General features: G+C 59.4%; 3 protein-coding genes and 1 long non-coding RNA gene across 5 annotated transcripts; 2 read left to right on the top strand and 2 right to left on the bottom strand.

Moving 5' to 3' along the window:
* Positions 1–975: 975 nt before the first annotated feature.
* RAB5IF (RAB5 interacting factor) lies at positions 976–5,308 on the bottom strand. 2 transcript variants are annotated; one of them, XM_015881245.1, is made up of 4 exons: positions 5,129–5,305; positions 4,551–4,654; positions 3,082–3,211; positions 976–2,681 (listed from the first exon to the last, which is right to left on the bottom strand). In XM_015881245.1, exons 1-4 carry the CDS (start codon positions 5,258–5,260, stop codon positions 2,640–2,642), a joined length of 408 nt encoding a protein of 135 aa, XP_015736731.1. In that variant the 5' UTR covers positions 5,261–5,305; the 3' UTR covers positions 976–2,639. The 2 variants fall into 2 exon arrangements, with proteins under 2 accessions (XP_015736731.1, XP_032304483.1); XM_032448592.1 differs by lacking the exon at positions 976–2,681 and having other exon boundaries at positions 3,019–3,211; positions 5,129–5,308.
* A 1,811-nt stretch (positions 5,309–7,119) lies between these two features.
* On the top strand, positions 7,120–13,560 carry MYL9 (myosin light chain 9). Its single transcript, XM_015881246.2, has 5 exons — positions 7,120–7,247; positions 8,003–8,074; positions 11,392–11,595; positions 12,930–13,091; positions 13,213–13,560. Exons 3-5 carry the CDS (start codon positions 11,412–11,414, stop codon positions 13,383–13,385), a joined length of 519 nt encoding a protein of 172 aa, XP_015736732.1. The 5' UTR covers positions 7,120–7,247; positions 8,003–8,074; positions 11,392–11,411; the 3' UTR covers positions 13,386–13,560.
* A 2,966-nt stretch (positions 13,561–16,526) lies between these two features.
* Positions 16,527–22,353, top strand: TGIF2 (TGFB induced factor homeobox 2). Its single transcript, XM_015881244.2, has 3 exons — positions 16,527–16,740; positions 17,490–17,728; positions 19,687–22,353. The coding sequence occupies exons 1-3, from the start codon at positions 16,704–16,706 to the stop codon at positions 20,266–20,268; spliced, it is 858 nt and encodes a 285-aa protein (XP_015736730.1). The 5' UTR covers positions 16,527–16,703; the 3' UTR covers positions 20,269–22,353.
* Positions 21,448–24,008, bottom strand: LOC107322806. The gene is made up of 3 exons (XR_001559057.2): positions 23,894–24,008; positions 22,556–22,619; positions 21,448–21,559 (listed from the first exon to the last, which is right to left on the bottom strand). It is a non-coding gene; the product is annotated as an uncharacterized LOC107322806 (long non-coding RNA).
* Positions 24,009–24,637: the final 629 nt, after the last annotated feature.

Below are 24,637 nucleotides of genomic sequence, written 5' to 3'. Positions count from 1 at the left end.
CGAGCGGCCCGCGGCGCTACCGGGAAATCACCGCGCCTCGAGGGAACGTGTCTGCGAGCGCAGCCTGCGCTGCTCGGAAAGCGGGACGGCACCTTCGGGAGGCACATGGAGAGCCTGAAACCTCAGCGGTGCGCTCCGGCCTCAACGGGCATCCCGGCCCTGTTTGAGAAAGCGACATCAGCAGAGCTCCCTGGCTGGACCAAACCCACCAATGGATTGGGTTTGGGTTCCACATCCATTCGTTCACCACGCTGTGCACCCAGTTGGAATCGCTGCAGAGCTTTGCCACCCCGACAGCAGCTGTCCCTGCTGGGGTCTGACAGCCCAGAAGAGAGACCACAAGAAACTTCTGTGCCAGGGCGTTTGCTCCTCTCCTCAGAATGAACTCAGGACAAGGAAAACTTTCCTTATGCTCCTTCCTGCCAGGGTCTGCTTGTAGATGAGAGCCAAAGCCTCGTTCCTACAGGGCCAAAGCAAGTGAGCCTCCCAGAGCCTGAGAGCAGCACAGCCTCCTCTGAGCAGTCAAGGGGAAAACACAAGGATGGGGCCTTATGCTTATGGAGTCACACACGTGACAGTTGCAGCTCCCACAGCACAACTCAGCTTTTTCTCCACATCGCAGCCCCGTGGCAGCACAGACTCCCAGCAGTTGTTGTTCAGTCACCAGCCCTGCAAGAAACCAAGAGCACAGAGCAAGTGCGCCCAGGCTTTAATGGACAGCACAGCTCATACAAGAGGCAACACTTGCTTTTATTACCCTGCTTATTAAAGCGTGGATGTGAGCATTGGCCACCACTTTCACTACAAATGCTGCTCTCTCCTGAGAGCACAGCAGTCAAGCCTGCAGCACAAGAGACTTAAGAAACCCAAAGAGTTGTTGTCTAAGATATTTATTAAAATCCAGACTCTTAAAGGAATCTCAGTTTCCAATATTCTGCAAAACCCCAAAGACCAGAGGATACAGAAGCTGCACAGCTGGTTATCCAGGTGACGTTTATTAGAGCATTTCAAGTATACAGTGATTTTCCCAATTGCTGCAAACAGATGCCAGTAGCAAAGAGTGACTAAGAAGTAGCAGGCAATGTAATCATCATGGGAAATTAATGCTATCAGAAGAAAAAGGAAGAGGAAAAAAAGAAGCAGACTGAAAGGTTGAGCAAGTTTGGGGATGGGGAGGAGCAAATGTAGTTCTTGTTTGAGACCATTTACTTAATTTGGCAACTCACACGTAGCAGAAGCTGCCTCCTATTGCACTGTTCCCTCAGCATCCCAAGGCCCTAAGTTACCCAGGGGTGTTTTTCTCCACTGAGTGCAGCCAGCATCATCCCCGTTAAGGGAAAGCCACCTGCAAAGGTGGGTCAGTTCTAGAGCCCAGCTCAGCAGCTGGACAAGGACAATTAGATCCCCAGCTTTGCACAATCACATGCAAGAACTGAGGTGATGCACTTCCACCAAGAAAGCAGCACAGCCTTCCACCAAGAGCACACTGAAACCATTGGCTCCTGGCTACAAGGCAGTGTTAGGTCAGGATTCCTGTTGGATAAATGGGCTGTCGTTTATAAAAACAAGAATCATGTGGCAGCTGGGCTGCAAAGTCCTCTGGCAAAAAACAAGGACTGTGCATCTCTCAGTCAGTACTTGTGAAATACAGGTCCTTAAAAATACTTCTAAAGCAGAAACTCCTCACCAAAGCATAAAAAGGGCATGGATAGGAAGGAACCGAGCTGTGGTGTGACCAACTCAGAGATCACCTCACAAACCAGAGGCTACGAATGCTACTGAATCTGCCCAATTCACATAGTTATACATTTAAGATATTAGCTGCCTTGATTGTGTTGGTCTCCTGCATTTATTAACAAAGAACAGCTGAAGCCAGTTGAACTAAAAAAAACAACTTATAAAACCAAACGAAGAAGTAGAATTCAAAGGGAGACCATTCCAAGGGCACCTGCTCAATTACAGCTCCTCGAGACCACTGAGCTCTGAGGTAAGCGCTGGCAATGTCATAGTCAGACCAGCAATATGCAGTGGTGTTTCCAAGCCTCCAGAACACGTCTTTTAAATTAAACGTTCATTAACAAAATTAATCAGTGAGTAAAACAAACTATGAGAAATTGTACCAACACAGTCTGTTTAATCAAATCAGGTCTGATTACTACAAAACATGTTGAGGGCAGCCACTGAACTCAGCTCCTGGCGCCACAGGGCCTTCCTCCCAGCAGCCTTGCAATTGTTTTTTAAAAATCCGTCTGCATAAAGGACAACAATGGAAGACATGTCAGAACATCATGACAGATTCCAAATACAGGGCATACGCACATTAAATTAATGGGTTCAATCTTCAGCATTCAGGAGTTTGATACAATTACTGGCTGGAGTTGTGGAAAGTTGAAAATCGGAACAGTCTTGAACTACTTCCAGGAATTCCAATGGCTTTTTAATAGTTCCAATAATTAACGGGTATATGAAACGGAGTTGGACTGGCTTCTCCAGCAGAAGAGGTGGGGCTTTTCCACGCTAATCAAAAGGAACTCGATGGCACTTCCCAGCCTTCCCACCAGTCTGCTAAAGGTGATGATTTATTAAAACCTTCTTGATTTACTGACGACTGATTTAACAGGCAAAAGCTGCAGACTGTGTCAATCATAGTGGATGGCAGTGTAGAAGATTATCCAAACAACCTGTAAAGAAAGGAAGAAAGGTTGTTTCTGTGCCTCTGGAGAGGGTTTGAACACTGACAACAAGCTTCATGCCTCTGATAGGGGCAGAATTCCAGCTCTGAGAGTCCATCAGAGAGGCATCGGGATCTCCACACATCACAAACAGTGCTGTTCATCTCACTTGGCTTCCAGACTCATTAACACAGCTACAATAAGTCCCACCACAGTCCCTGCAGCAATTTAGAAACACCACCACATCAAATCGTGACCTACGATTTGGAGTGATGGTAATCCTGCTTCCCATCAATCCTACTTAACAAATAATGTTAACACATCTCTCTCTCATGCTTTTCTTCCAGACCCCTCAGAAAGTTTACCAACACAATTCACAAACCCCCTTATAGAAAGCAAGAGATGTTACCAGAAACAGTGCAAAAGATGTCATGAATCCTTCCTTTGTTAGTTCCCAAGTCCCCCCATACTCTTCCTCATCTATCTGCTGGAAGCTGCTGAAGTAGAGGTACAGAACACCAGCATTGATCAGGCAGAATCTGGAAGAAAGATTAGGAGCTGTCATTTCCCATGGCACATCCAATACACCACACAGCAACATATGAAATATCAGCAGAGAAGGGATAAAAGGGAGCACTACCCCTACAGCTTCACACAGGCAGCTCAGTGTCTTCCTAACAAGAGCCCCTCCGTGTCAGTACATTGGATTTGGATGAGGTTCACCTCACAAGGCATAATGTACAGCAACTAAGGCTCAGCAGACAGTGCTCAGAAGCTGGAATTATCAGATCTGCAAATCCTGCAAGTTTTCTTCTGCTGCAGATCAGCAATAGTCCTGCTCCCAACACAGAATCCCATTCCCTTGCACACATTACTCGAATTTGAGGCTGACAAAAGGGAAGAGTGTTAGAAAACAATGGAGACAAAAAAAAAAAGTGGCCTCCCATTTGTTCTTAGACCAGTTTGGCCTTATATTACCCTGACTTCAGGCTGAGACAACCTGGCAAGTGACAAGTACACGTCCTGGAAAGAAAGCTGTAGGAAGGGCCACACTTGGAGGCACAGGTTCAAAGACCAGCAGCAAACTGCAAGCAGCTGCTCAACCACAGAGCACAGAGCAACTGCATGCACGATTCTAAAAGCTTCTGCTTTTAGTTTTCCAAGTGCTACATTGTTTTTATTTCTAACACGTAGCACACAGCTGGTACATGCACCTGAAGGCCCCTTGGGAACAAATGGATGACTAAGAACAAACAACGCTTCCCAGCTCCTCCTCATCTACTGCCAGGAGCACTTCAGATGTAACTGTCTGCACATAGCTGCTGGTAAAGCACTGCTGTCCTACAGCATTTCCATATGTTCAGTGTTTTTTAGAGGGCACAACAACACCCCATCCATCTCCTTGCCACGGATGGAGCAGATCACTTCATTTTCCTCAAGAAAAGCTCCAGGGCCGTGAGCTGTTTGTACAGAGGCCTGAATTAAGCCGAGATGTTCGCAAACAAGAGACTGCCCAGAACCAACACAGCTTTTCCTGTTGCTTCTTTGAAGTGCCCATTTACACAAACACAAATAGGACCCTTCACAAGTCAGCTGAGCCTTTTATGTGCTCCTGCCAGCCCTGCCTTCTTTATTAATGATAAATAAAAAAGAAAGTGTTAGCTTGAGGAGGGAGAAAGGAGAGAAAGGGGCTGATGGAGCTGTTACAGCTTGTTTGAGCTCCCTGACATACAGCAGCCTGGGACACAGTGCTGGGTTCAGGACGCAATGCAGACACAGGGCTGGCACCCGGCTGCATTTACAGCACAGGCTGCAAACAGACAAGAAGCCAAATCCAAACGTGGAAAGGTTGTGAGGCAGGAAAGGAAGGAGCCTTACATTGCGATCCCCACGAAGCCCTTCAGAGGCACCACCCCCCAGATGACTCCCAGGATGACCGCGATGATCTGTCGGAACCAGTAGATGACGTCCAAGAACTCGTCCTGCGGGGGGAAAGCAAAAGGCGCCTTGTGTTGTTTATGATCACACAGCGGCTGAGCCCGGCACGGTGCCTCCAGCCGGTACAGGCCGCTCCGTGACCGGCGGCAGCGGCTCACAGCGCCCACGGCCGCTCCCGGCAGCGCAACGGGGCAGCACGCGGGCAATGCAACGCAATGAATGCAACGCAATGAATGCAACGCAACGCAATGCAATGAATGCAACGCAATGAATGCAACGCAATGAATGCAACGCAATGAATGCAACGCAATGAATGCAACGCAATGAATGCAACGCAACGCAATGCAATGAATGCAATGTAATGCAATGAATGCAACGCAATGAATGCAATGCCGGCTGCGCGGCCTCCGCGGAACCGCCGTCCCCAACAGCGCGGAGCCGGATCCCGGTGTTGGCGGGACGGCGGAGCCCAGCGGCGCTGCCCCGGAGCCGCCCCCGCCCGCCGGGCCCGGCCGCACCTTGTCGTGCCACGCGGAGTCGCTGCGCAGCGCTTTGCCCCACACGGAGCCGCGCGGTCCGGCCCCGCCGCCGTCGGGCACCGCGTGCTGCTGCGCGTGCGGCGGCTCCTCCCTGCGCCGCGCGCCGCTCATCGTCCCGCACCGCGGCCCCGCACGGACCCGGAAGCGGCCGCCGCGCCGTCACTCACCCGCGCCGGGCAACCGCCAATCAGCGCTCCGCCGGGTGGCGCGTGACCACAGCGGGCGCCCCGCCCTCCTACGGCGAGAGAGAGGGGTCAAAAGGGGCGGGGCGGGGCTTCGCATCGGGGCGCGGCGTGAGCGGGAGGGCCGGAACCGAAGCGGCGGTCCGGCTGGGAACCGGCGGCGATCGCGGACCCGGCGGCGCTTCGAGCCGTGCGCGGGGCCTTCTGATGAGCCCTGCGGGGCGGGCGGGACGCTCCAGGGCTCCTTCCCGGCGGAGCGTGTGGAGCTGTGCGGGCTGGATGCCGCCCGGCAGCCAACTGCGGCACCGCGGAGCAGCGGGCATCCCGGGATCGTGGCTGTTTGCTGCTGGCGGACACAGCGCTGCAATAGCGCCCAACTCGCTGCTGACTGTGCAGCATCCCGCTGAGCTGCGCCGTCCCACGGCGCTCATCCCTTCCAGCTGCTGCCGTGTCATCCCAGTGCCCATTTTACACGGTACCTGTGGGTCCCAGCACCGCCCCAGCTGAGCCAGCCTCTGGCTGTGCGCTCTGGGGCTTTTGCCACCAGCTGAAGAGGCCGGTCCGAGTCACTGGACTCACATTGCGTTATATGAGGCTGATGTGTGACGGAAGGGGACTCGTGCTGTATCTGTATCTATGCTGTATCTCCCATAGGAACCTTCACATGTGAAACCTACCGTGACACAGTCCCTTGCCGAGGGCTGCTCTGCTTCCCTGAGGCTCCTCAGGCGTTTGGGCCTTCACCCTTCAATGAGAGGGCACTGAGCACAGTGGGGGCCATGTCTGACAGCAGGACTTTGGTCTGTGTCCTTGGTTTGCAAGGAGTCTCAGTGTCTCTGGCTCCGTGCTCCTGCTTGATGCCACTTTGCAGGGATGGAAGCGTTTGTGTGATGATGGGTCACTTGGATTGGGGAGCTGATCTAAAACTGACATGTTAAAAGACTGCCTGGTTTCACCCCAGCTCCATCCTGTGACCCACTGCCCCCAGAGAGAAAACAGAGTGAAATTCTAGCAGGAAAGAGCAAGGAAGAGGCAGAAGAAAGGTGAGAGAAGAAGATGTGGAGGTAGGAACAGGCTCCCTGCAGAGGGACACACTTTGGCAGGGGAGGAGGATGTACAAGGAGCTGGTGGCAATGTGAGAAGGTAAGGTGGGAAAGGGTGGAAGGGAGGGAGAGGAGCGTGTGCCGGGCATCCCAGCTGCAGCCCTTCGTGTGCATCCAACTGCACAGCGTGTGAGGAGCTGCCACATTCACTGCGGCTCCTGGAGCACAACGGCTGCTGGGAGTTGGGGCTGCCAGGTGCTGCACAAACCTCTGTGCTCAGTGCAGACACGTGGGAGCAGCACGGGGCTGCAGCTCCGCTCTCTGCCTCCTAAGATACGTTCTTTCCTTTTTCATTCCTTTCTTTTCTTTAAAAGGCAAACTGTTTCAGGAAGGCCCCACGTGGAGCTCAGGCTCGGCACAGACTCTGCACAGCCCCACAGCCGGGCAGCCCCAGGGCGGCGATTCCTACTGGGAGGGTGAGGGCTGCAGCTCGATGTAAACCACAACTCAAGTCAGCTCTTCGTCCCCCTCATCCCTCTGCAGGCTGAGTTCTGGCCACGGAGACCCAAGGCAAATCCCCCCGGGTCGCCGTCGAGGCCCCCACGAGCCTTGGGCTGGGGTCACCCCCGAGCGACCCACGTCCATCTCCCGGGACGCCGGCCACACTGGGGCCTCCCGGCCGTCCTTCCTTCTCTATACGGCCGACAGCGCGCCCCGCCGCCCCGGCCCCGCCGCATTCTTCTGCCTTGTATGGGCCGAGCCGGGCCGGGAGGGGCGGGACGAGGGGTCCGGCACCGCCCCGACCCCAGCCCGAGCCTAGGGCCGCGCCGCCGGCCGGGAGCGCAGAGCAGCGACTGCCGCACTCCGGCCCAGGTGAGAGCTCTGCGGGCTGCGGGGCGAGAGGGAGCCGGGCGACCCCGACGGAGCGGGCGGGAGGGATGCGAGGCAGCCCCGGGGGCAGCTCGGGAGGGGGCGGCGGGGCACAACCCACAACCGGGGGCACTGCCGAGATGCTGCAGCCTGGGGAAGGGGGGGGGGACGACGATGCTGCAGGGGGAGCCCCGCGCCCCTCACGGGAGAGGAGCGCCGCTCCGTCCCCGTCCCGCAGAGTTGTCCCCCGGGGGGAGGCGAGGAGCCGTCCCGAGCGCAGCTCTCGGCGGCTGCAGTGGCCTCGGCCGGGACCATCCGGCGCTGTCACCGGGCGCTGTTCGTTCCTGCCCGCAGCGTCTGCTTTCCCCCGGGTCTTACTGACGGCCGGAGCCCAAACCAGATGTACGCGTGATGCTCCGGAGATCTCCCACGGGACGCAGAGGAACTTATTCCAGGCAATGAGCTGTTGGAAGGCAAAAAAGCTTTATTTAGCTCTTTTTCCTCAGAGGCGGGGGAACTTTTTTGCCCATTAAGACTTTAGGTCCCCTTGATTTCCCCCGTTCCACTCCCCACATGCCTTTTTGGTACAAAATGTTACGGACGTGATAAAAGCCAGGGAGGTTCTTAGGCATGGGGAAAGCAGCGGCTGGGGCAGCATTCTTTGGAGCGGAACATCCTGAAGTGTCAACAACCGTTGCTGCTTACCAAAGATGGTCGGTTTCTTCAGTCACTTGAATTTTTTCCCTCGTCACTGGCAGGCTCTGCGCTGCTGTAGGAGGAGTTTGCCGTCGCCTCCCCCCAACGCTCTGAGGCCGGATTCCCCGCACAAGGTGAGCTCCTCCATGCCCTGGGAAGACGGCAGGGTGTGGGGCTGCGCAGCCTTCCTGCCCTGCGCTGCTGGGGTGCCCTCTGCTCCCACCCCTGGGCATGGCAGAAGGGCTGTGGGTGGTGTGGTTCCACATGCAGACAGTTTCTGCGTGGTTGAACATCTTGTGTGTGCAGCAAGGACTGGGGCTGGGGCATCCTGTTCTAGCAGCAGGGAAGAATGGGCAGCTCAGCTTCCAGCACACTCACCTTTCAGTAAAGGCTGTGTGTTCTGACTTGTTGCTGCTTGAAACAGACTCTCAAAGGGGCCATTGTTTATCCCCACGGGGCTGTACTCGGGAGCAGTGCAGGCTGTTTGAATTGCCCTTCCCCTGCCCTACACAGCCCAGAGCACCCAGAAGATGTGTGCTCTGTGTCTGAGTGCTGGGGTGTTGTGCAGACGATGTCCTTCCCTCCCACAAGCAGCCCTGCACGGTGGCAGAGCCATGCAGCACTCCCTGCAGTTGTATACCCAGCCTTGAAGGAGCCACCCTTTGCAGCACAGGAGTACCCAGCATCGTATTTGCACCACACTGAGCCACACTGCAGCTGGAAGGCTGAGGTCCCTGTGTCCCCTACATGTCAAGGCACCTGCTTCATGCCAGCCAGGCCATCCAGGAGCCCCTGCAGCTGCTCACCCAGCAGCAGCTCTTCTGGTTTATTATTTTTTAGTTGGGACAAAAGGCTGAAGTGATACATGAGATCTGGTGTTGGGCAGGAGGGGCTGGGAAGGGTCTCGTGCCCTGGCAGCATGGGGATGCCCCTTCACCTTGTCTGCCCCCCCAGCAAGGCCAGGAACTGCACTGGGGTGAAGCCACTTGCTTTTTACCAATGAGGAAACATATGGTGGCTTATTTTACTGATAACAGCCCGTCTTTGCTCTTTCTCTTTAAAACTGCAGCTATTTTCTATCATAACTTTTCAAGCCAGGCCTGCGGCTGTGTGGGGCTGCCTCTTTAGAGGGGAAGGTGTGAGCCCTGTGATGCAGGAGGCAGAAGGGCAAAGGTGAGCTGGTGGCTGCTTTCATGGCAGCGCTGAGCTCTGTGGTTCCACTGCTGGGGATGGGCAGGTCCTGGGCAAGTGCAGTCCTGGAGTGGGCCTTTCACTGGAGCAGGGCCCATCACTGTGGCTTTTCCTCTTGCTGCAGAAAAGCTGGACGCACAGCCCTGCAGCATGCAGGGTGTTAAAGCCCAGCACTGCCCAGACTGTTCTGGCACTGGGTTTTCTGAGCAGCCAGCATCTCACAGCCTGACCCTGGGGCTGCATGGTGCAGAGCTGCCATCGGACCCTCCAGTAGGGTGTACACTTCCTGGGTCAGCTGCACAGCGCTACTCCAGACAGAGGCGCCTTCTCTGCACCCAGCCTCAGAGTCTCCTTCTGAGCCACAGGCAGCTCCAAGAAGCAGAAATGAAATACTCAGGAACTGAGCTGCTCCCTGGGACCAAACACCTTCCCAGGGAGTTGTTTTTTTGTTTTTGTTTTTGTTTGGTTTTTTTTTTTTAATCAGTGGAATTTAACAGAAAAAAACACGTGCTGCCCAAATCACACTTAGTCCCTGCAGCAAGAACCATCGCAGGGGCCTCATGCCAAGCTGTGCTCTTGCTGGCTGGTCACAGCTGGGGCAGCATAAATATTTGGGTTGTATTAATGCATGTGATGAGAGCAAAACTCCTGCTTATTTCTTCTGCTAATAGCTCTGCTCGTTGCTCTCTGGCTGGGAGGCACAGTGCTGGCTGCGCCATGTTCTGCTGCAGAGCTTTTATTGCTGAGTCTGCCCTGGCACAGCAGAGCGGGGTGGTGGGTCACCTGAGCAACCTCACACAGCCTGGTGCCGCTGCTGCTGGGAGGGCCATGGGCAGGTGGGGTCAGGCAGGGGGTTCTTCTGGCACACAGCACAGTGCTGTTGTTGCTTTGCACTGCTTAATGCAGTGTGATGTGGCCCTCAACTGCTCTGTGTCCCCTGCCAGAGCAGGCAGAGCCCAGAGATGGCACTGCCACCAGGCACTGGGTGCACACTCTGCTCCTCTCCGCTGAGGAACTCATTCACAGTCTGTTAGCACTGCTCCCCATCCTGCAGCAGGCAGGGACTCTCTGTCCCTATTGGGAAGCTGAGTTATGGGGCTGCCTGTGAAGCAGTGGCCGTGGTGGAAGCACAAGGATCTGGGCAGTGCCGTGGCAGTGGGTTGACCTCAGCCAGGTTCTCTCTCAGCGCTGTGCTGAGTGGCAGCTGATGTCAGGAAGGTCCCTGTGTCAGCTGTCTCTGGTGGCAGCTTTGCTCATCTTCGCTCTTCAGGATTTGACAGAGCCCTAAGCATCCTCTTGCTGGGCAGTGCGGGTGGTGGGCAATGCTGCAGGGCCCTTTGTAAGGACTGGGAATGGGCCCCGGTGCCCACAGTGCGGGTCTATCAGACACTGACCTGGCCTGGAGGGCACCAAACAATAGCTGGAAGGCTCTGAAGGGGTTTTGGTAACACCTGCTCATCCCGGAGCTGTCTGCTCGCCCCACCTCAAGGCTGCGGCCGTCTTCAATGCCATCCCCACTGGGACACGGTCTGCCCCGGCTGAGCCCGCTGGGCGCTGTCCATCCGTCCGTCCGGTGGCAGAGCTCTTACTGCTGACCCCTCCCTGCCCCCTGCCTGGCTCTTCTCGTCTCCTTCCACTCTTTATATGTACCAACTACTCGTTCCTCTGCCCGCCGTTCCATGCCCGCTCCCCAGCACTCCCCGGCGGTGCCTTCACTCCCCACCACCCCCTGGGACTCTTCAATGGACACAGCCGGGTGCGGGCGGCTTGGAGCGGGGCGGAGGGGGCGGGGAGGCTGCGGCACGCGAAGAATGTGCCCACAGCGATAACCCCGGGCACCGGCAGAGCCTCGGCCCTGAGAGGCGGGGTCTACTCCAGCACAAGAAAGGAGTGATCGCGTTCACCCAGCGAGGGGCAGCCGTGGCGTGGGGGGGCTGCGTCAATACCCGAGGTGGCACCTGGGAGGCACCACTGGTGGAGCTGGGTTTGGGGCGGAGGGTGCAGCCTTGCAGCAAGTAGGTCTGGGGGCGGAGGGGGTGGGCGTGGGGACGGCCCTGCAACGAGCTGGGAAGGCAGGGAGCTCAGCAGAGCCCGGGTCTGCCCTGTGCCCACGTCCCACCCTGCGACCACATTATGCCACTATGGCCAAACTCGGTGACTGCCATGAAACCGAGTGATAGTGCTGGTGAGCAGCGTTTGTGCAGCAGCACAGGGAAGCTATGTCCCCTGCTCCCTGATGACAGCCCTGCCCTGCCTGCAGGTACCACCACAGCTGCCAACATGTCCAGCAAACGTGCCAAGGCCAAGACCACCAAGAAGCGCCCTCAGCGCGCCACGTCCAACGTGTTTGCCATGTTTGATCAGTCCCAGATTCAGGAATTCAAGGAGGCCTTCAACATGATTGATCAGAACAGGGATGGCTTCATTGACAAGGAGGACTTGCACGACATGCTGGCCTCCATGGGTGAGGACACCCTCCCCCGGTCCGCCCACATCCCCCAGTCCCATTTCCCCTCTCACCTCCTTAGGCAGCTGCTTGTGGGCCACAGGGACAGCGATTGGTGAGGGGTCCTGGTCACCGTGCAGTGAGCCCATTGCTGGGGTGGCACTGGGGCACAGTGTTCCTGCTTTGGGCCAGTTTGGTTCTGCAAAAACAGGAGAGACATCCTCTGGTGCACTGCTTGGCCTTGAAAGTGTGCTTGAGGAGGTGCCCGAGGTTCTGTTGCTCCTCCAGCTGCATTCACCAGTAAGGACAGGTCACTGCCTCTGCTGGAGCAGCTCTGCACAAGCAGCAGCTGGGGGCTGGAGTGCTGCCACCCCAACATGTCACCAGGACAAAGCCCTTTCATTGCTCACAGCCTGTGTGACTGGACAGACCTGTCCCGTGCCAGATCGCATGGCTGGGTCAGTGCAGGGAGGGGGCTCCCAACCCAGCACCCGCAGGCTCCTCCACAAGGGATGGAGCAGGATGCAGCTTCTTGCTGGCCACAGGGTCCCACATGGGAGATGGCTTCGAGCTGAGGGTGCTTGAGGTCTCTGTGATAGTAGGGGGCTACAGCAGGTGGGTGCTGGTGGGACCGGTGACAGCACTGAGCCCGTAGAGTAGGCTGACTGCTTGGGGAAGATGTGCACTTCCCAGGTGCTCTGACTCAGCACTGCTTGGCACAGGGGCTCTTGGGGATGAGATTGAGTCCAGCCGTGCAGCCATACTGCTCACCCAGAGCCTGCCCCTCCACTGCCCCTCTCTTGGCCCCTTGCCATGCTGGGAGATCTGTCAATCATTGATCTGGTGGCTGGACCTGTTCTGAAGGTCCCGCCTGGGAAAGAAAACACAAGAGGGTCATGCACTGAGTGCATCAGGGCTGTGGTTGGCAGAACCTTAGTGCTCTACTGGGAGCCATGCTTGGGACACAGTGACATGGAGAGAGACTGAGCAGGAGCAGTGGATGCTGTGGAAACCCATCCCTGTGTTCATGGCACATGAATGAAGGAGTCCCCATACACACCTCCTGTGGCAGTTGGTGCCTGGCAGGGCATGCAGCACTGGAGGCTGTCAGGGTGCTGCCCTGCAGCCCTGGGGAAGGCAGTGAGCTCCATCCCGGTCTGGTGTGTCAGCAGCAGGGGTCCATTCCCAGGGCAGCCTGAGGTAGCTGTCATCAGCTCAAGCACCGTTTGGGCAGGTAATGCCTAAAAAAAATGGCAGAATCTTTGAGGGTCTGTCATAGCTGAGTTCTGCAGGCAGGATGGGCACGGGGCTGGGCTTGGGAATGGGACCCACACACTGCCTGTGTCCGGCAGGAAAGAACCCAACGGATGAATACCTGGATGCCATGATGAATGAGGCTCCGGGCCCCATCAACTTCACCATGTTCCTCACAATGTTTGGTGAGAAGCTGAACGGCACTGATCCAGAAGATGTCATCAGGAATGCTTTTGCTTGCTTTGACGAAGAAGCAACAGGTACAGCTGGGGAGCACTGTGGGCAGCTCCGAGGCCGTGGGCAGGGCCGGGAGCAGGGCAGTGAGGGGGTCCCCACTCACGCTGCTCTCACATGCCGATGCTGTCCCTGCCATCCCCACAGGGTTCATTCACGAGGACCATCTGCGTGAACTGCTGACCACCATGGGGGACAGGTTCACTGACGAGGAGGTGGACGAGATGTACCGGGAGGCGCCCATCGACAAGAAGGGCAACTTCAACTACGTGGAGTTCACCCGCATCCTGAAGCACGGAGCCAAGGACAAGGACGATTAGAGCCGAGAGCTGCCCCCTGCCTCCCGCATGTGCCACCCGCGCCCCTCCCTCTCACTGCCCAGCCCCACTGCAGGCTCCCCCTGGCCGGGACGGCGCCCTGCTCCGTGCTGGTGCTTCCATCGCGTGCCCTCCTGCCCTCTCCCATTGCCCCGGGATCCCGGCCAGGCTCCCCCCCACGCGCTGCTTCTCACCCCGCTCAGCAGGAGGGTCCGGACGGGGGCGGGAAGCCCGGGGAGTGCTGGCCGGGGGGGTTCTGGCTGGCTCAAAGCAGTGCAATCCCTCTCCCAGAGGACCTAACACAGAAAGAAGCTCTCCCCTTTCCTCCCACACTCCCTTCCTTTAGGAAAGAAAGAAAGAAAAGAACACTTTGTTTCCTCCTCTTTGGCTGTTTTATGGCTTTAGAGCCTGTGATATAAGGGATTCAGAAAGCTGAAGCAGCCTATAAAGTCTGATGGGTGTGACAGCGGTGTGTTCTGTGCTTCCTCCCTGCCCGGTGCAGCCCTGGGCTTGGGGTTTGGATTAGGGCTGCTCGTGCCCCAGCTCGCCCCCTCCTCGCTGCCCTGCTGCAGCTCCTCCCGGAAGCAATTAATTTGGTATTGAAGCCAAATAATTCCTGACCCATCCGCAAAATCAGCTTAAACACCATTGACCGCCTTTGCCGATGAGAGCTGCACTTCAGGATGGGCAGAGGGATGGGTGCGGGGAGACGTTTGGATGCGGCACGGCACGCGCGGTACGGGCTGCGGGTTTGTGCTGCGGAGGATGCGGCCCCGCCGACAGCTGCGGGGCTGCGGGCATTTAAGGAACCTCGTAGTCCCGCGCTCGCAGGGCGGTCTCAGCTCCCTGCAGCCGCTCCGTGTCAGCCCTTCCCCGGCTCCTCGGGTGCCCGTCCCCGGCTCCTCGGGTGCCCGTCCCCGGCTCCGGCTGCTCATCCCGCAGAGCTGCAGCGCCGGGGTCGCGCCGTGCGGAGTTCCGCGGGGCTGCGCGGCTGCAGGTGTGTGTCAAAGCGCGCTGCACGAGGGAACGAGCGGCCGCTGGGAAGGAGGAGCTCAACTGCTGCTGAAATACAGAAAGAAAGAAGAAACAATCACATGCTCGGAATTAGGAGGGGAAAAATGTGGATTAAGGGAGAGTAGTGTCTGGCCATCGCCTCGATGAGAGTTCAGAGAAGGGCACCTGAGAGTCCGACAGCAAGGAATGGGGTTTGCTACAGCAGCTTGATTTAAACTGAGCGAAAGAGGAGCTAAGGGCACACGTGCAGTGGGAGCGCTGGTTACACGGAGCCGAGCAGCAGCTCCTGGGACCGAATCGGGTCCTTCGAGCTTTTCCCCTTCAGTCGCACCGCCTCCAGAGCCGCCCGCAGCTGCCGGCCGGGTTTCCAGAACCCGCAGTGCTCAGCGCCGGCGATGGGTCCGGTCCGCTTCAGTGCGGCCAGCTGGGCTCCCAAAGGCATCTCATCCCCTTTGGGCAGAGCTGCTTAAATACCAGCAAACCTGCGAACTATTTTCGTGTGCAGGTTCACGGGTTTTACTCATAAAAAAGCCCCAAACAAAAACAACAACCAAACAGAAAGAAACAAACGAATCTCCCGAAGCAGCTCTTTCAGAGATGTGCTGTTTCAGCCCCCCGACCCAAAACCGGGCAAAATGTCAGGACTGTTCGCTCGAGGCGGGGACACCGAGACAGGAATCCATCTTTCAGGGCCAACCTGAATCAGCCGCTTTCTTCCCTCCTCGCTGGGCCACACCGTCGCCATCCTCCTCGCTCATCAGATAAGACTGTTATCATTCCCGAGGAGCGCAGCGGCTCTGCCGCTCAGTTCGTGTCCGCCAGTCTCCTGACCGGGGGCTCTGCACAGATTCCGGTTCTCCAGCAGCCGCAGCCCGCGTCGCTCGCAGCTGTGCGTTCTGCCCGCGGCCGAGGCAGCGGTGGCACATGGCAGCCTCCCCATGGAGGTTTCTCCCAGGCCCCGACCTCTCCGCGCCGCGCTACCGGCGGATCCACGCCTTCCCCGCTTCCCCTCCTCCCCCCTGTTCCTCCCGCAGTTTCTGCTCAGGTGCGGGTACGGTTCGGGCAGGCAGCGTCCCGCAGGGCTCCCCCCATGAGCTCCTTCCCTTTCCATCCAAAAATACAACTTGCAAAGCGAGAGGAGGCGAAGGAAGGAGGGAGCGGCGCCCGAGCGGAGCCGGCAGCCCCGCGGCCCCATCGGTTCGCTGCAGCCCCTCCGGCACCGCCCGACCGATTGTTTTCCAAACGGCTGAAGTTTAACGGCATTATCATGTCAATGAGCCCGGAGAGGCAATGGGGGGGGGGGCTCTGCCCGGGCCGCGGGGCCGTTCCCGACCGCCCCGGCCTCGGGGTGCGGGGGTTGGGTCCCTCCCGGAGCCCCCCGGGCCGTGGGCGGCGGCGGGGCGCTGCGGGGCGGTAGCGTTACGGCGAGCGATTTGGGGCTGCGGGTTCACGGGGGAGACGTGGCGAACTTTGCGGCAGCGAAACGGCCGCTCGAAGCGGTTCTCGTTCGGCCGCCGCGGGACGTCGAGAGCGGCTGCGAGCGGGGATCGCGGCGGGGCCGCCCCGCGGAGCCGCGTGCGGGAGCGGTGTGCGGACCTCGTGCGGCCGCGCCGGGCTCCGGGGAGCGGCCCCACTGCCACGAGTGACGCCGGCGGCGGTACGGAAACGGGCCGCGCGGTGCCGGTGGGAGGGGGGGGATCCCGAGCGTCCCCCGAGTTAGTTTCCCACTTCACTCTCCCGCTCGGAACGCCCCCCCGGTTCCCTTCCTCCTCCCCCCCCCCCGGAACGGGAGCTCCGCGGCGCCGTATCCGATTTCCCACCCGCGTGAGTTAAAAGCGCCCGAACGCAGCGGCGGACGGTGCCGGGGCGGCCCGAGGCCCCCGGAGCCGCCACCCCCGGCCGCTCCCCTCTCGGGCTCCGCTCCCCGCCGCTCTCTCCCGCCCCGGGTCCCCTCCGGGCGGCTCCGCGGTGCCCGGGCCGTGGGAGGAGGCGGGTGGCAGCCCCGGGGAGCGCCGCGGGGACCGGCGGTCGTGCCGCGAGGAGCCCCGCGCCGTCCGAGGGAGGGGGCGGCCCCGGTCCGGCCGCGGCGGTGACAGCCGGGGGCGGGCGGGCGGGCCGGGGGCGGGGGGCCCGGCCCAAGTTCCTGCCTCCTTGGGAACAAAGGGAACTCTGTCTCGGCATCTGTCACCGCCGCGGCCCGCAAACTTTTTGGGGCGCCTCGGCCCCCTCGCCGCCGGCGCCGCCGCTGCGGGAGGGCTCCGACCGCGACCCCCGACCGCGGCCCGCGGCGCGACCCCGGCGCTGCCCATGCGAGGGCCCAGGCGGCGGCGGCGGCGGCCCGGGGGTAAGAGCGCGGCCGGAGCGGCACAAAACATGGAGTCCCGCGCGGGCCGCACGCGGGGCGGTGCGGGGCGGCGGGGCAGTGCGGGGCAGTGCGGGGCAGTGCGGGGCGGGGCGGCGCGGGCCCGCGGCGCGGCCTCGCTCCCTTTGTGCGGCCGGGCCGGGAGCCGCCCCCCCTCGGGCGGCGTGAAAAGTTTGTACGAGTGTCGGGCCGTGCGCGCCGGGGTTTGTTGGCGCTCGGCGCCGTTTGTCTGTGCGGCTCCAGTCGGGGCACTTTGTTGTTGGGGGCAGTTCGTTGTTCGGGGCCGGGGCGCGTTTGGTCGGTTTTTACTGCTTTTTGCGGTGGGGGGCTGGAGGTGGGAGTGGAGTTCGGGTCCCCGTTGTCTCTCCGCGCGGTTTCGGGTTTCCGTCCCTTTCCGAGCTCCAGCAGCGGGGCGGGTCCCGCCGCCCGCTTTGTGCCCTCCGGGGCCCGGTACCTGTTGCGGGCGGCGCCGCTCCCGGTCCCTCCCGGCGCGTTCCCCGCTGACAGCGGCCGGGCTCCGCCGCTCCCCCCCCCCCCCGGAGCCGCCCCCGTAACGATGCCGCCGGGTCCGCGGCCCGGCCCCCCCCCGCGCTCTCGTCCTCCATCGGCCTCGGGGAGCCGAGCCCGGTCTGGCCCGGCCGGAGCTCCGCAGGCCGTGTGCGCTCGGGCGGTCGGAGCCCCGTCTCTGCCGGTGCTCGCCCCGACGCGCGTGGTGCCGTTACACCCCCCAGGTTCGAAGCAGGACCGCGCCGCGGGCGGCCCCGCCATGTCGGACAGCGACTTCGGGGAGGACGACGGCGCCGCGGCTCTGGACCCGTCGCAGTCGAACAAAAGGAAGAGAAGGGGCAACCTGCCCAAGGAGTCCGTGCGGATCCTGCGGGAGTGGCTGTACGAGCACCGCTTCAACGCGTACCCCTCGGAGCAGGAGAAGCTCAGCCTCTCAGGGCAGACCAGCCTCTCCGTGCTGCAGGTACGGGAGCGTGCCCGGCCCGGGGGGGGGTACGGCACCGCGGGGCAGCCCCTCCCTGGGAGCTCCTGGAGCGGGGGCTGGCGGTGCCCTCGATGGGGCCGCGCAAAGCGGTGCCTCTGTCACTTCAGTGCCCGCAGGTGCTTCGGGCTTCCGTGCGCTCCCAGGATAGTCCTGTGCCCCCCGGGGCAGGGGCGCTCATCCCAGATGGACGCCGTGCCGTGCCGTGCCGTGCCGTGCCGTGCCGTGCCGTGCCGTGCCGGGGGCCCTGGCAGTGCTGGGAGCTCAGTGCCCAGCACACAGCAGTGGGACAGCTCGGCCCAGCGCTCCTCTCCCTGCTCCTCACCCTGCTGCTGGCCCAGGCACAGCTGCGTGGGCCGGGCACTGCCTGCCTGCTGTCTCCTGAGCTCACAAGGCAGACTTTATTTTCTCTTTTCCTTATCGGTTTGAACACCGGCAGAGCAGCAGGTCTGTGTCCAGCAGCTGGGGGGAGTCTAGGGCTGGGGCTGGCCGTGGGTTTGGGTCCTGTCCCTGGGGCCCCGGACTTGCCCGGCCAGGGGTTCTTGGGAGGTGCTGGCAGGGCTTTGGGGGGTTCCTTTCCCTGAAGCCCTGGGGGGGCCGGGCCCAGTGTGGTCTCTGGGTTTCCCCTCTGAGGTGACCCAGGGGCATGGCTGCAGCCAGGCTGGGCTATGGGGTGTTCTCCATAGGTGGGAGCAGTGGGGCCGAGCTGGTGCTGCACTCCCAGCGCCTGTTTGCACACACAGCAGCCCCAGCTCTGCAGATCGATGGCAGCTGTGTGGCCCCATGTCCTCTTTCAGGGTCAGTGAGCTCCTGGCAAGGTCCTGCCTGTCTTCTGCTCTTGGAGCATCCTCCCCAGGAGCGTGGAGCTGCTGCTCTTGTGGGAGTGCTGTTTAAAAGAGAAATAAAACAAAACTCATCCCGGTGGCATGAAAGCGGAGGAGCTGCAGCCTGTGCAGCCCTGAGCAGCTGAGTGCTGGAGTGTGGCTGCAGCAGCCCTGGGGCCGTGTGCCCGTCTGTGGCCAGCTTGTGTGCTGGGCTGTGCCACGTGCTGGGCTGCTGCCTGCTGGTGGCAGCTCTGTGCCATGGGGCTACGGGAGCACATCGGGGGCTGCTTATGGCCTGTGGGGGAAGAGAGCTTGTGAGGGAAGAAGGGGTGAGACTTGTGGATTGGAGGGTGTTAAATGCCAGATATTGTCTGAAAGACAACAAAAGGACTGAGATCTTGCTGTGATCGAAGTTGTGGTAAGTTCTCTTTCCCCAAGGAAATAATTTACAGAGCTGTTGATTTGGGAAAGATTCATCATTTTTTGGCCTGATTTATTCCCTTCTAATTGTTTTCTAGGAAATAGGCTTTTTTTTTTTTTTTTTTTTTTTTTTTTCCTTAAATGCAGCTTTTTAAATGAAGACCCTGAAACAATGTATGGCAGAAACCAAACACACGACTGCTGTACTTCCAAAAGGGCTTCCCGAGGTACAGCTGCAGAACCCTGCCCTGTTGCCATGCAGATGTTGGGAAGTGCCTTTGCAGCTCAGCCGCAGCCTCGCAGGCGGGCAGCAGGCACAGAGTCCAGGCAGGCACAGAGTCCAGCTGACGTACTGCTGAATTCCCTGCTGCCCACATGGGGCCGAGGCTGGAGCTCTGTGGGTCGGGGTGTTGGTACTGGAGATGCTGAGGACGATGCTCTGGCTGCCTGCGCACCACAATGCTCTGCAGGGCTGGGCTGCACTGCACACAGCGCCAGGATGGAGGTGCTGGGGGGAAGGGGCTGCTCAGGCTGGCAGCACGGGGCAGGAAGCAGCCGGTGCTGGGGTTTCCGCGTGCAGCTCCTACCAGGATGGCTTTGCTCCTCCAAGGGAGATGTGGGGTGGGGGAACGCCGCGGTAGCTGAGGGGGGCACAGAACCTCTCACTGACGGTGCTGTGCCCCTTTCTCCTCCCAGGTCTGCAACTGGTTTATCAACGCACGCCGCAGGCTCTTACCTGATATGCTGAGGAAGGACGGCAAAGACCCAAACCAGTTCACCATCTCACGGCGAGGGGGCAAAGCCAGCGATGTGACCCTGCCGCGGGGGGCTGCTGCCGGCTCCGGAGTGCTGGTGGTTCCTCCAGTGACAGCGGGGGCTGCCAAGGTGCTGCCAATATCCATGTGCCCGCAGGTACTGTGCCATCCCACCCAGGTGCTGGGTGGCAGCCTGACGGTGCTGGGTGCCCGCAGCCCTGAGCGAGAGAAGCAGCCCGGCCTGCAGCGAGCAGAGCCAGACCCCCACCCCAAAGCTCCACCAGGCACTGCTGGCAGCACCATGGCCCTGCTGGCACGTGCCGAGGCAGCCAGCCCCACCAGCGGACTGTTCAACACGCCGCCCCCCACACCCCCCGAGCTCTTCAGTGATGACTTCAGCAGTTTCCAGCTGCTGGTGGAGGTGGCGCTGCAGAAGGCGGCTGAGCTGGAATCACAGCGGCAGGGCGGGCAGCTGCCTCTCCTGCCTCAGACTGAATCGCCGGGCACCTCCATTGCCAAATAGCCCCTTGTCCAGGTCCTGCAGGGTGCCCCTTCCCGGGGGTGCCCGACCTCCAGCCTTCTGCCACACACGGGGCCTCTTTTCTCTGGCCTCAGGAGCCTGTGACCACCTGCACCCCCACACAGCTCATCTCAGAAGCAGACCTGTGCATCCCCATACCTCTGCTGGCCATTGGGGTGAGGAGAGGGGAGGAAGGGCTGTCCCACCCCATCCCAGGGAGATGCCTGCCGCCATGGAGCTCCTGCTGGGGACAGGACCCTGTGCAGGCGGGACCAGACCAATGCAGCAGAGACCTCTCCTTGCCGTGACCGATGGTCGCCGTGTGAAGCCACAGAACTCCCTCGGAAAACCTGCTGACTTCTTTTTCTTGTTCCTAGAAACAAGGGTCCAGCCCACACCACTTCTTCAGGGACAGGAAGAGAGTTTGTTAAGTTCGTCTCCATTTTAAGGACTGTGGATCTTTTTCCTCCCAGATGTCTCAGATCCTTTTTATACCTTTCTCCAGTTGCAGAGGGCTGTAGCAGAGCCCCATGCCGGCCAGGAGCCACGTCCTGCCTGGAGAAGGGCAGGGGACGGGCCAGCTGGAAACTTGAAGCCCGTGGCAAACATGGGACCTTCCTCTTCTGCCTTAGGGTGACAGATGCTGCCAGTAGAAATCTCGATGGTGCTGTTTAGCGGTTGTTGTCGTTTTTATTACTTTTGTCGCTGTTGGAACCTTCTCCCCTTCATTGTGATTTATGTTGTGGGGTTTTTGTTTTGTTGTTGCTTTTTTTTAATTTTAAATTTCTTCAACAAATGTTTCCACGATTTCCCCGCGTTTCCCTCATGTTCCTGCTGAAGATGTGCAGCTGTCCTGGAGCAGAGCGTGCTGCACAGCCTGAGCAGCACCGACTGCAGGCTGCTGTGGGGGGAGGACGCAAAGCCGACTGTGAAATGTTTGTATCCAACGTTTTTGTTCTTCATTAGTTTTGTTTTCAAATCACATTTGGAAAGAAGCGTGCCGGGCAGGCCATGGCGTTCTCTGCAGGTGCGCTGCTTGCAGCTGGATGCCGGTGAGATGCTTTGGGGGGAGGCAAGTCCTGCTGCTCCCCGCTACCTCCCCAGCCCTCCAGTGCGTGCTGGTGACATCCAGCAACCGCTGGTGCCTGGGGGAGCCCTAGCATGGCAGAGCTTGCTGGCGCTGGGGCTGTTTTGGGTCATGGGCAGCTCCTCCTGGGAACTGCTTTCTGTTCTGCAGTGAGAGCCTGGGCACTGCAGCGGTCCTGGGACTGAGCTATTGCTGTTTCACTGTAAACTGAAGTTAAATAGCCTATGTTATCTATCCTGAAAAACGCTAATTGTAGGTTATTAGCTTGATGTTAAGTTGCATGACTAGAGATAATGTCTACAGGACCTGGTACTCTGCAGCTAATGGAGCCTGGGGGGAGCACTGACTCGGGGGGCTGTTTTTTCCCCTCTTTTCTTGTTTAAAGGAAAGGTGATGGGAGGAAGGAGAGCTCCCAAGAGCTGACAGGCTGGGGATGGTTTGCCAGCAGTGCACTGCATCGGCAGAGTGCCCTTCTGCAGTGGGGGGCCAGGCATAACTGGTCCCCAGCCAGGCAGGGGCAGCAGTGCAGTGCTGTGGGGCTGATGCTCACCATACAGTTACAAGCATCGCCCTGCTCAGCTCCCCAGGCTCTGCTTCTGTCCAGCTTTTGCCTGTCCCTCCTTTTTGGGGAAAGCCGTGAACTTTAGGACTGCCTTCCTTATTTGTAGGTAGCCCTTCTCCCCAGTGCTGTCCCCCGTTGGCAAGGAGAGGCTTTTCCCTCACCTCCCCTTATTTTTGCCTCAGTCAAACCAAAGTGGGGACGAGCAGTGCTGCTGCACTGGGGGCAGGAGTGCTGCAGCTGTGCCCATGAGATGGATGGATATTGATGAACTGGTATTGCTGCCCTGGGGGTGGACCAGAAAGAATTTGAGGGGTTGGGGGGAGAGAGGTGGGATTTCTGGAATTAAAGTTTGGAGCAAAACAACTACTGTAAATACATTTTTGTTTGTTCTTCTGTTGTCAAATAAAAGGTTTTGTTTTGTTTCTTTTTTTAAATACGAGATCTGAGTCAGGCTGTGTTATGTCGCTCTTGCTCCTCCTGCACCTCATTACCCAACACGCCGACGCACTGCAGCACCAGCCCCCAGCTCCTGACACTCAGCCAAAGCAGCTTAAGAAGTTTAAGGACCACTGCTGGGTGAGGGGAAAAAGGGACCTGTGCCTGGCACCAGCCTGTACCTACCCTGGTCTGGTGGCCATTACCTGCCTGCTGCCACAGTGCTGGGTCATGATGTGTGCAAGCAGAAAGCTCCCTCCTGTGCCTGGCCTGCATCAGAAAAGTTGAACAGCAGCATTGTTAGATCTTTATTGAAGGGGAAAAATGATAAAAAGTCCATGTCTTGACCCTGCCAGATGTCATCTGAGTGATGTGCAGAGCAGCAGCCACAGCCTCACTCCTCCATGTGCAGCTGTGACAGACCCAAAGGTAGCATCAGCATCAGCACCAGAAGTGCTGCCCTGGGCACTGCGGCAGTTGGGTGCTGAGCAGGGCTTCCAGCCTCGGGCAGACACTGGCAGTGCACACAGTGGTACTCGTCTGCTGGCGGCTTTGAATGTGCACACCCTGCACCGCAGTGCTGATGGCTCCTGCTGCCCTTTTCTGTGCCCCAGGCCCTGGGCAGGGGGCACAGAAGGATGTAGGCCCCTAGTCCTCCTACAGAGCCTCACTCCTGCAGCTACTGCCCTTTAGCTACTCTGAGGAAAGGAACAGCAACAAATGACCCCACCTTGTGCCTTCCGCTGCTTTCTGTTCTTGGTGACAGGTGTGGGCTGAAGTACCCGGGTGGCAGGGAGGCAGTGAAGGACTGAGCTAGCACACAGCCAGGGTCACCTGCCCAGCATAGGGAAGACTGCACAGCAGTGAGGTCTCTGACAGGCTAAAACACAGCTGGTGCCCTCCCACCCAGCTCTGCCTGCCACTCCAGCAGCCCCAAGAGGCACCTCAGGCTCCTGAGCCCCAGGTGGGGCTCTGGGCACCCCTCTGGGCTTGGGCATGTTTTGGGCAGAGCCTCATGCACCTGCATTCAGCCCTGCAGGGATGGGGTCAGCAGACGTCAGCAGAGCTCAGGCTCAACACCTTCCCAATAAGATCACAGAATCACAGAATGACCCGGGTTGGAAGGGACCTCAAGGATCATGTAGTTCCAACCCCCCTGCCTGGCAGGGCCACCAAACATACACCTTTACTAGATCAGGTTGCCCAGGGCCCTGTCCAACCTGGCCCTGAACACCCCCAAGGACGGGGCATCCACAACCTCCCTGGGCAGCCCGTTCCAGGGCCTAACCACTCTGCTAGTAAACAACTTTCCCCCTAACATCCAACCTAAATCTTCCCTCCTTCAACTTGGATTCATTTCCCCTAGTCCTGCTATTGTCAGCCCTTTCCAAGAGTAAGATGATGGGAAGTCACAAGAGGCTGCTACCTGGCCCTAAGCACAGCCACATGGTCTGGCTCTGCTCCACTGCTTCCCATCACCTGCTTCTCTGGGAGCAGGGCAAGAAGCCACGAAAGCGAGCAGTAGAGATGGCAGTAAGCCTCACCTCTGTCCTGCAAGGCAAGAAGTGTGGATCTGTGCTCCTTGGGGGAGTCCAACCTCCTGGTCCCATCCACACTGTTCTCCATCTAGCTCAAAAAAGCCCCGTTAATGTGACGCTTTCACACCACACGTGACACCCCCACTGCCCTGAAAAGACACGTGGTGATGAAGCCTGGGCCACACACGCAGCCGAACGCAGCCCCACCCGTGGGGCAGAGCCTCGCCTGGAATGACGCTGTGAGCTCTGCCCCGCGCTCCCCTCGTGGAGGCCGCGCACCGTCACAGCTCCGCGGGGCGCCCGATTCGCCCGACTTCATTGACGGGCACCGCTGCTGTCAGGGGGATCCCGCGGCCATCCCGGCTGACACGGGCGTTATTTACAGGAAACCCACACGGCGGAGCGAACAGCCGGCGGCAAGTAACGCGACACAGCGCAGCCGACACGGGGCAGCCCTCGCTGTACAGCGGCTGCCGGAGACTCGCACCAGCTGCAGCACGAGGCCGGGAGAGAAACGCGACCCGCCGCACGGACGCGGCCGCTCCGTCACACACGGGCAGAGCTGAGCGGGAGAGTCCGCCGCAGCACCACAGCGGGGCCGGGACGGCGGCTGTGGGAGGAGGCTGAGGCCCGGCGGGCGGGAGCGCTTCCACCCGCGGCCCCCAGCAGCAGCAGCAGCAACACCCCGCTCCTCGGTCCGCGCCCCGCAGAGCTCGGAGCCGCCCGACACGAAGAAGCCGCCGGCCCGGG

The sequence above is a fragment of the Coturnix japonica genome, chromosome 20 (assembly GCF_001577835.2).
Source record: "Coturnix japonica isolate 7356 chromosome 20, Coturnix japonica 2.1, whole genome shotgun sequence".
Taxonomy (NCBI): Eukaryota; Metazoa; Chordata; class Aves; order Galliformes; family Phasianidae; genus Coturnix; species Coturnix japonica.
Note: the sequence above shows the minus strand (reverse complement) of the source record. Positions and strands in the feature narration are given on the sequence as shown.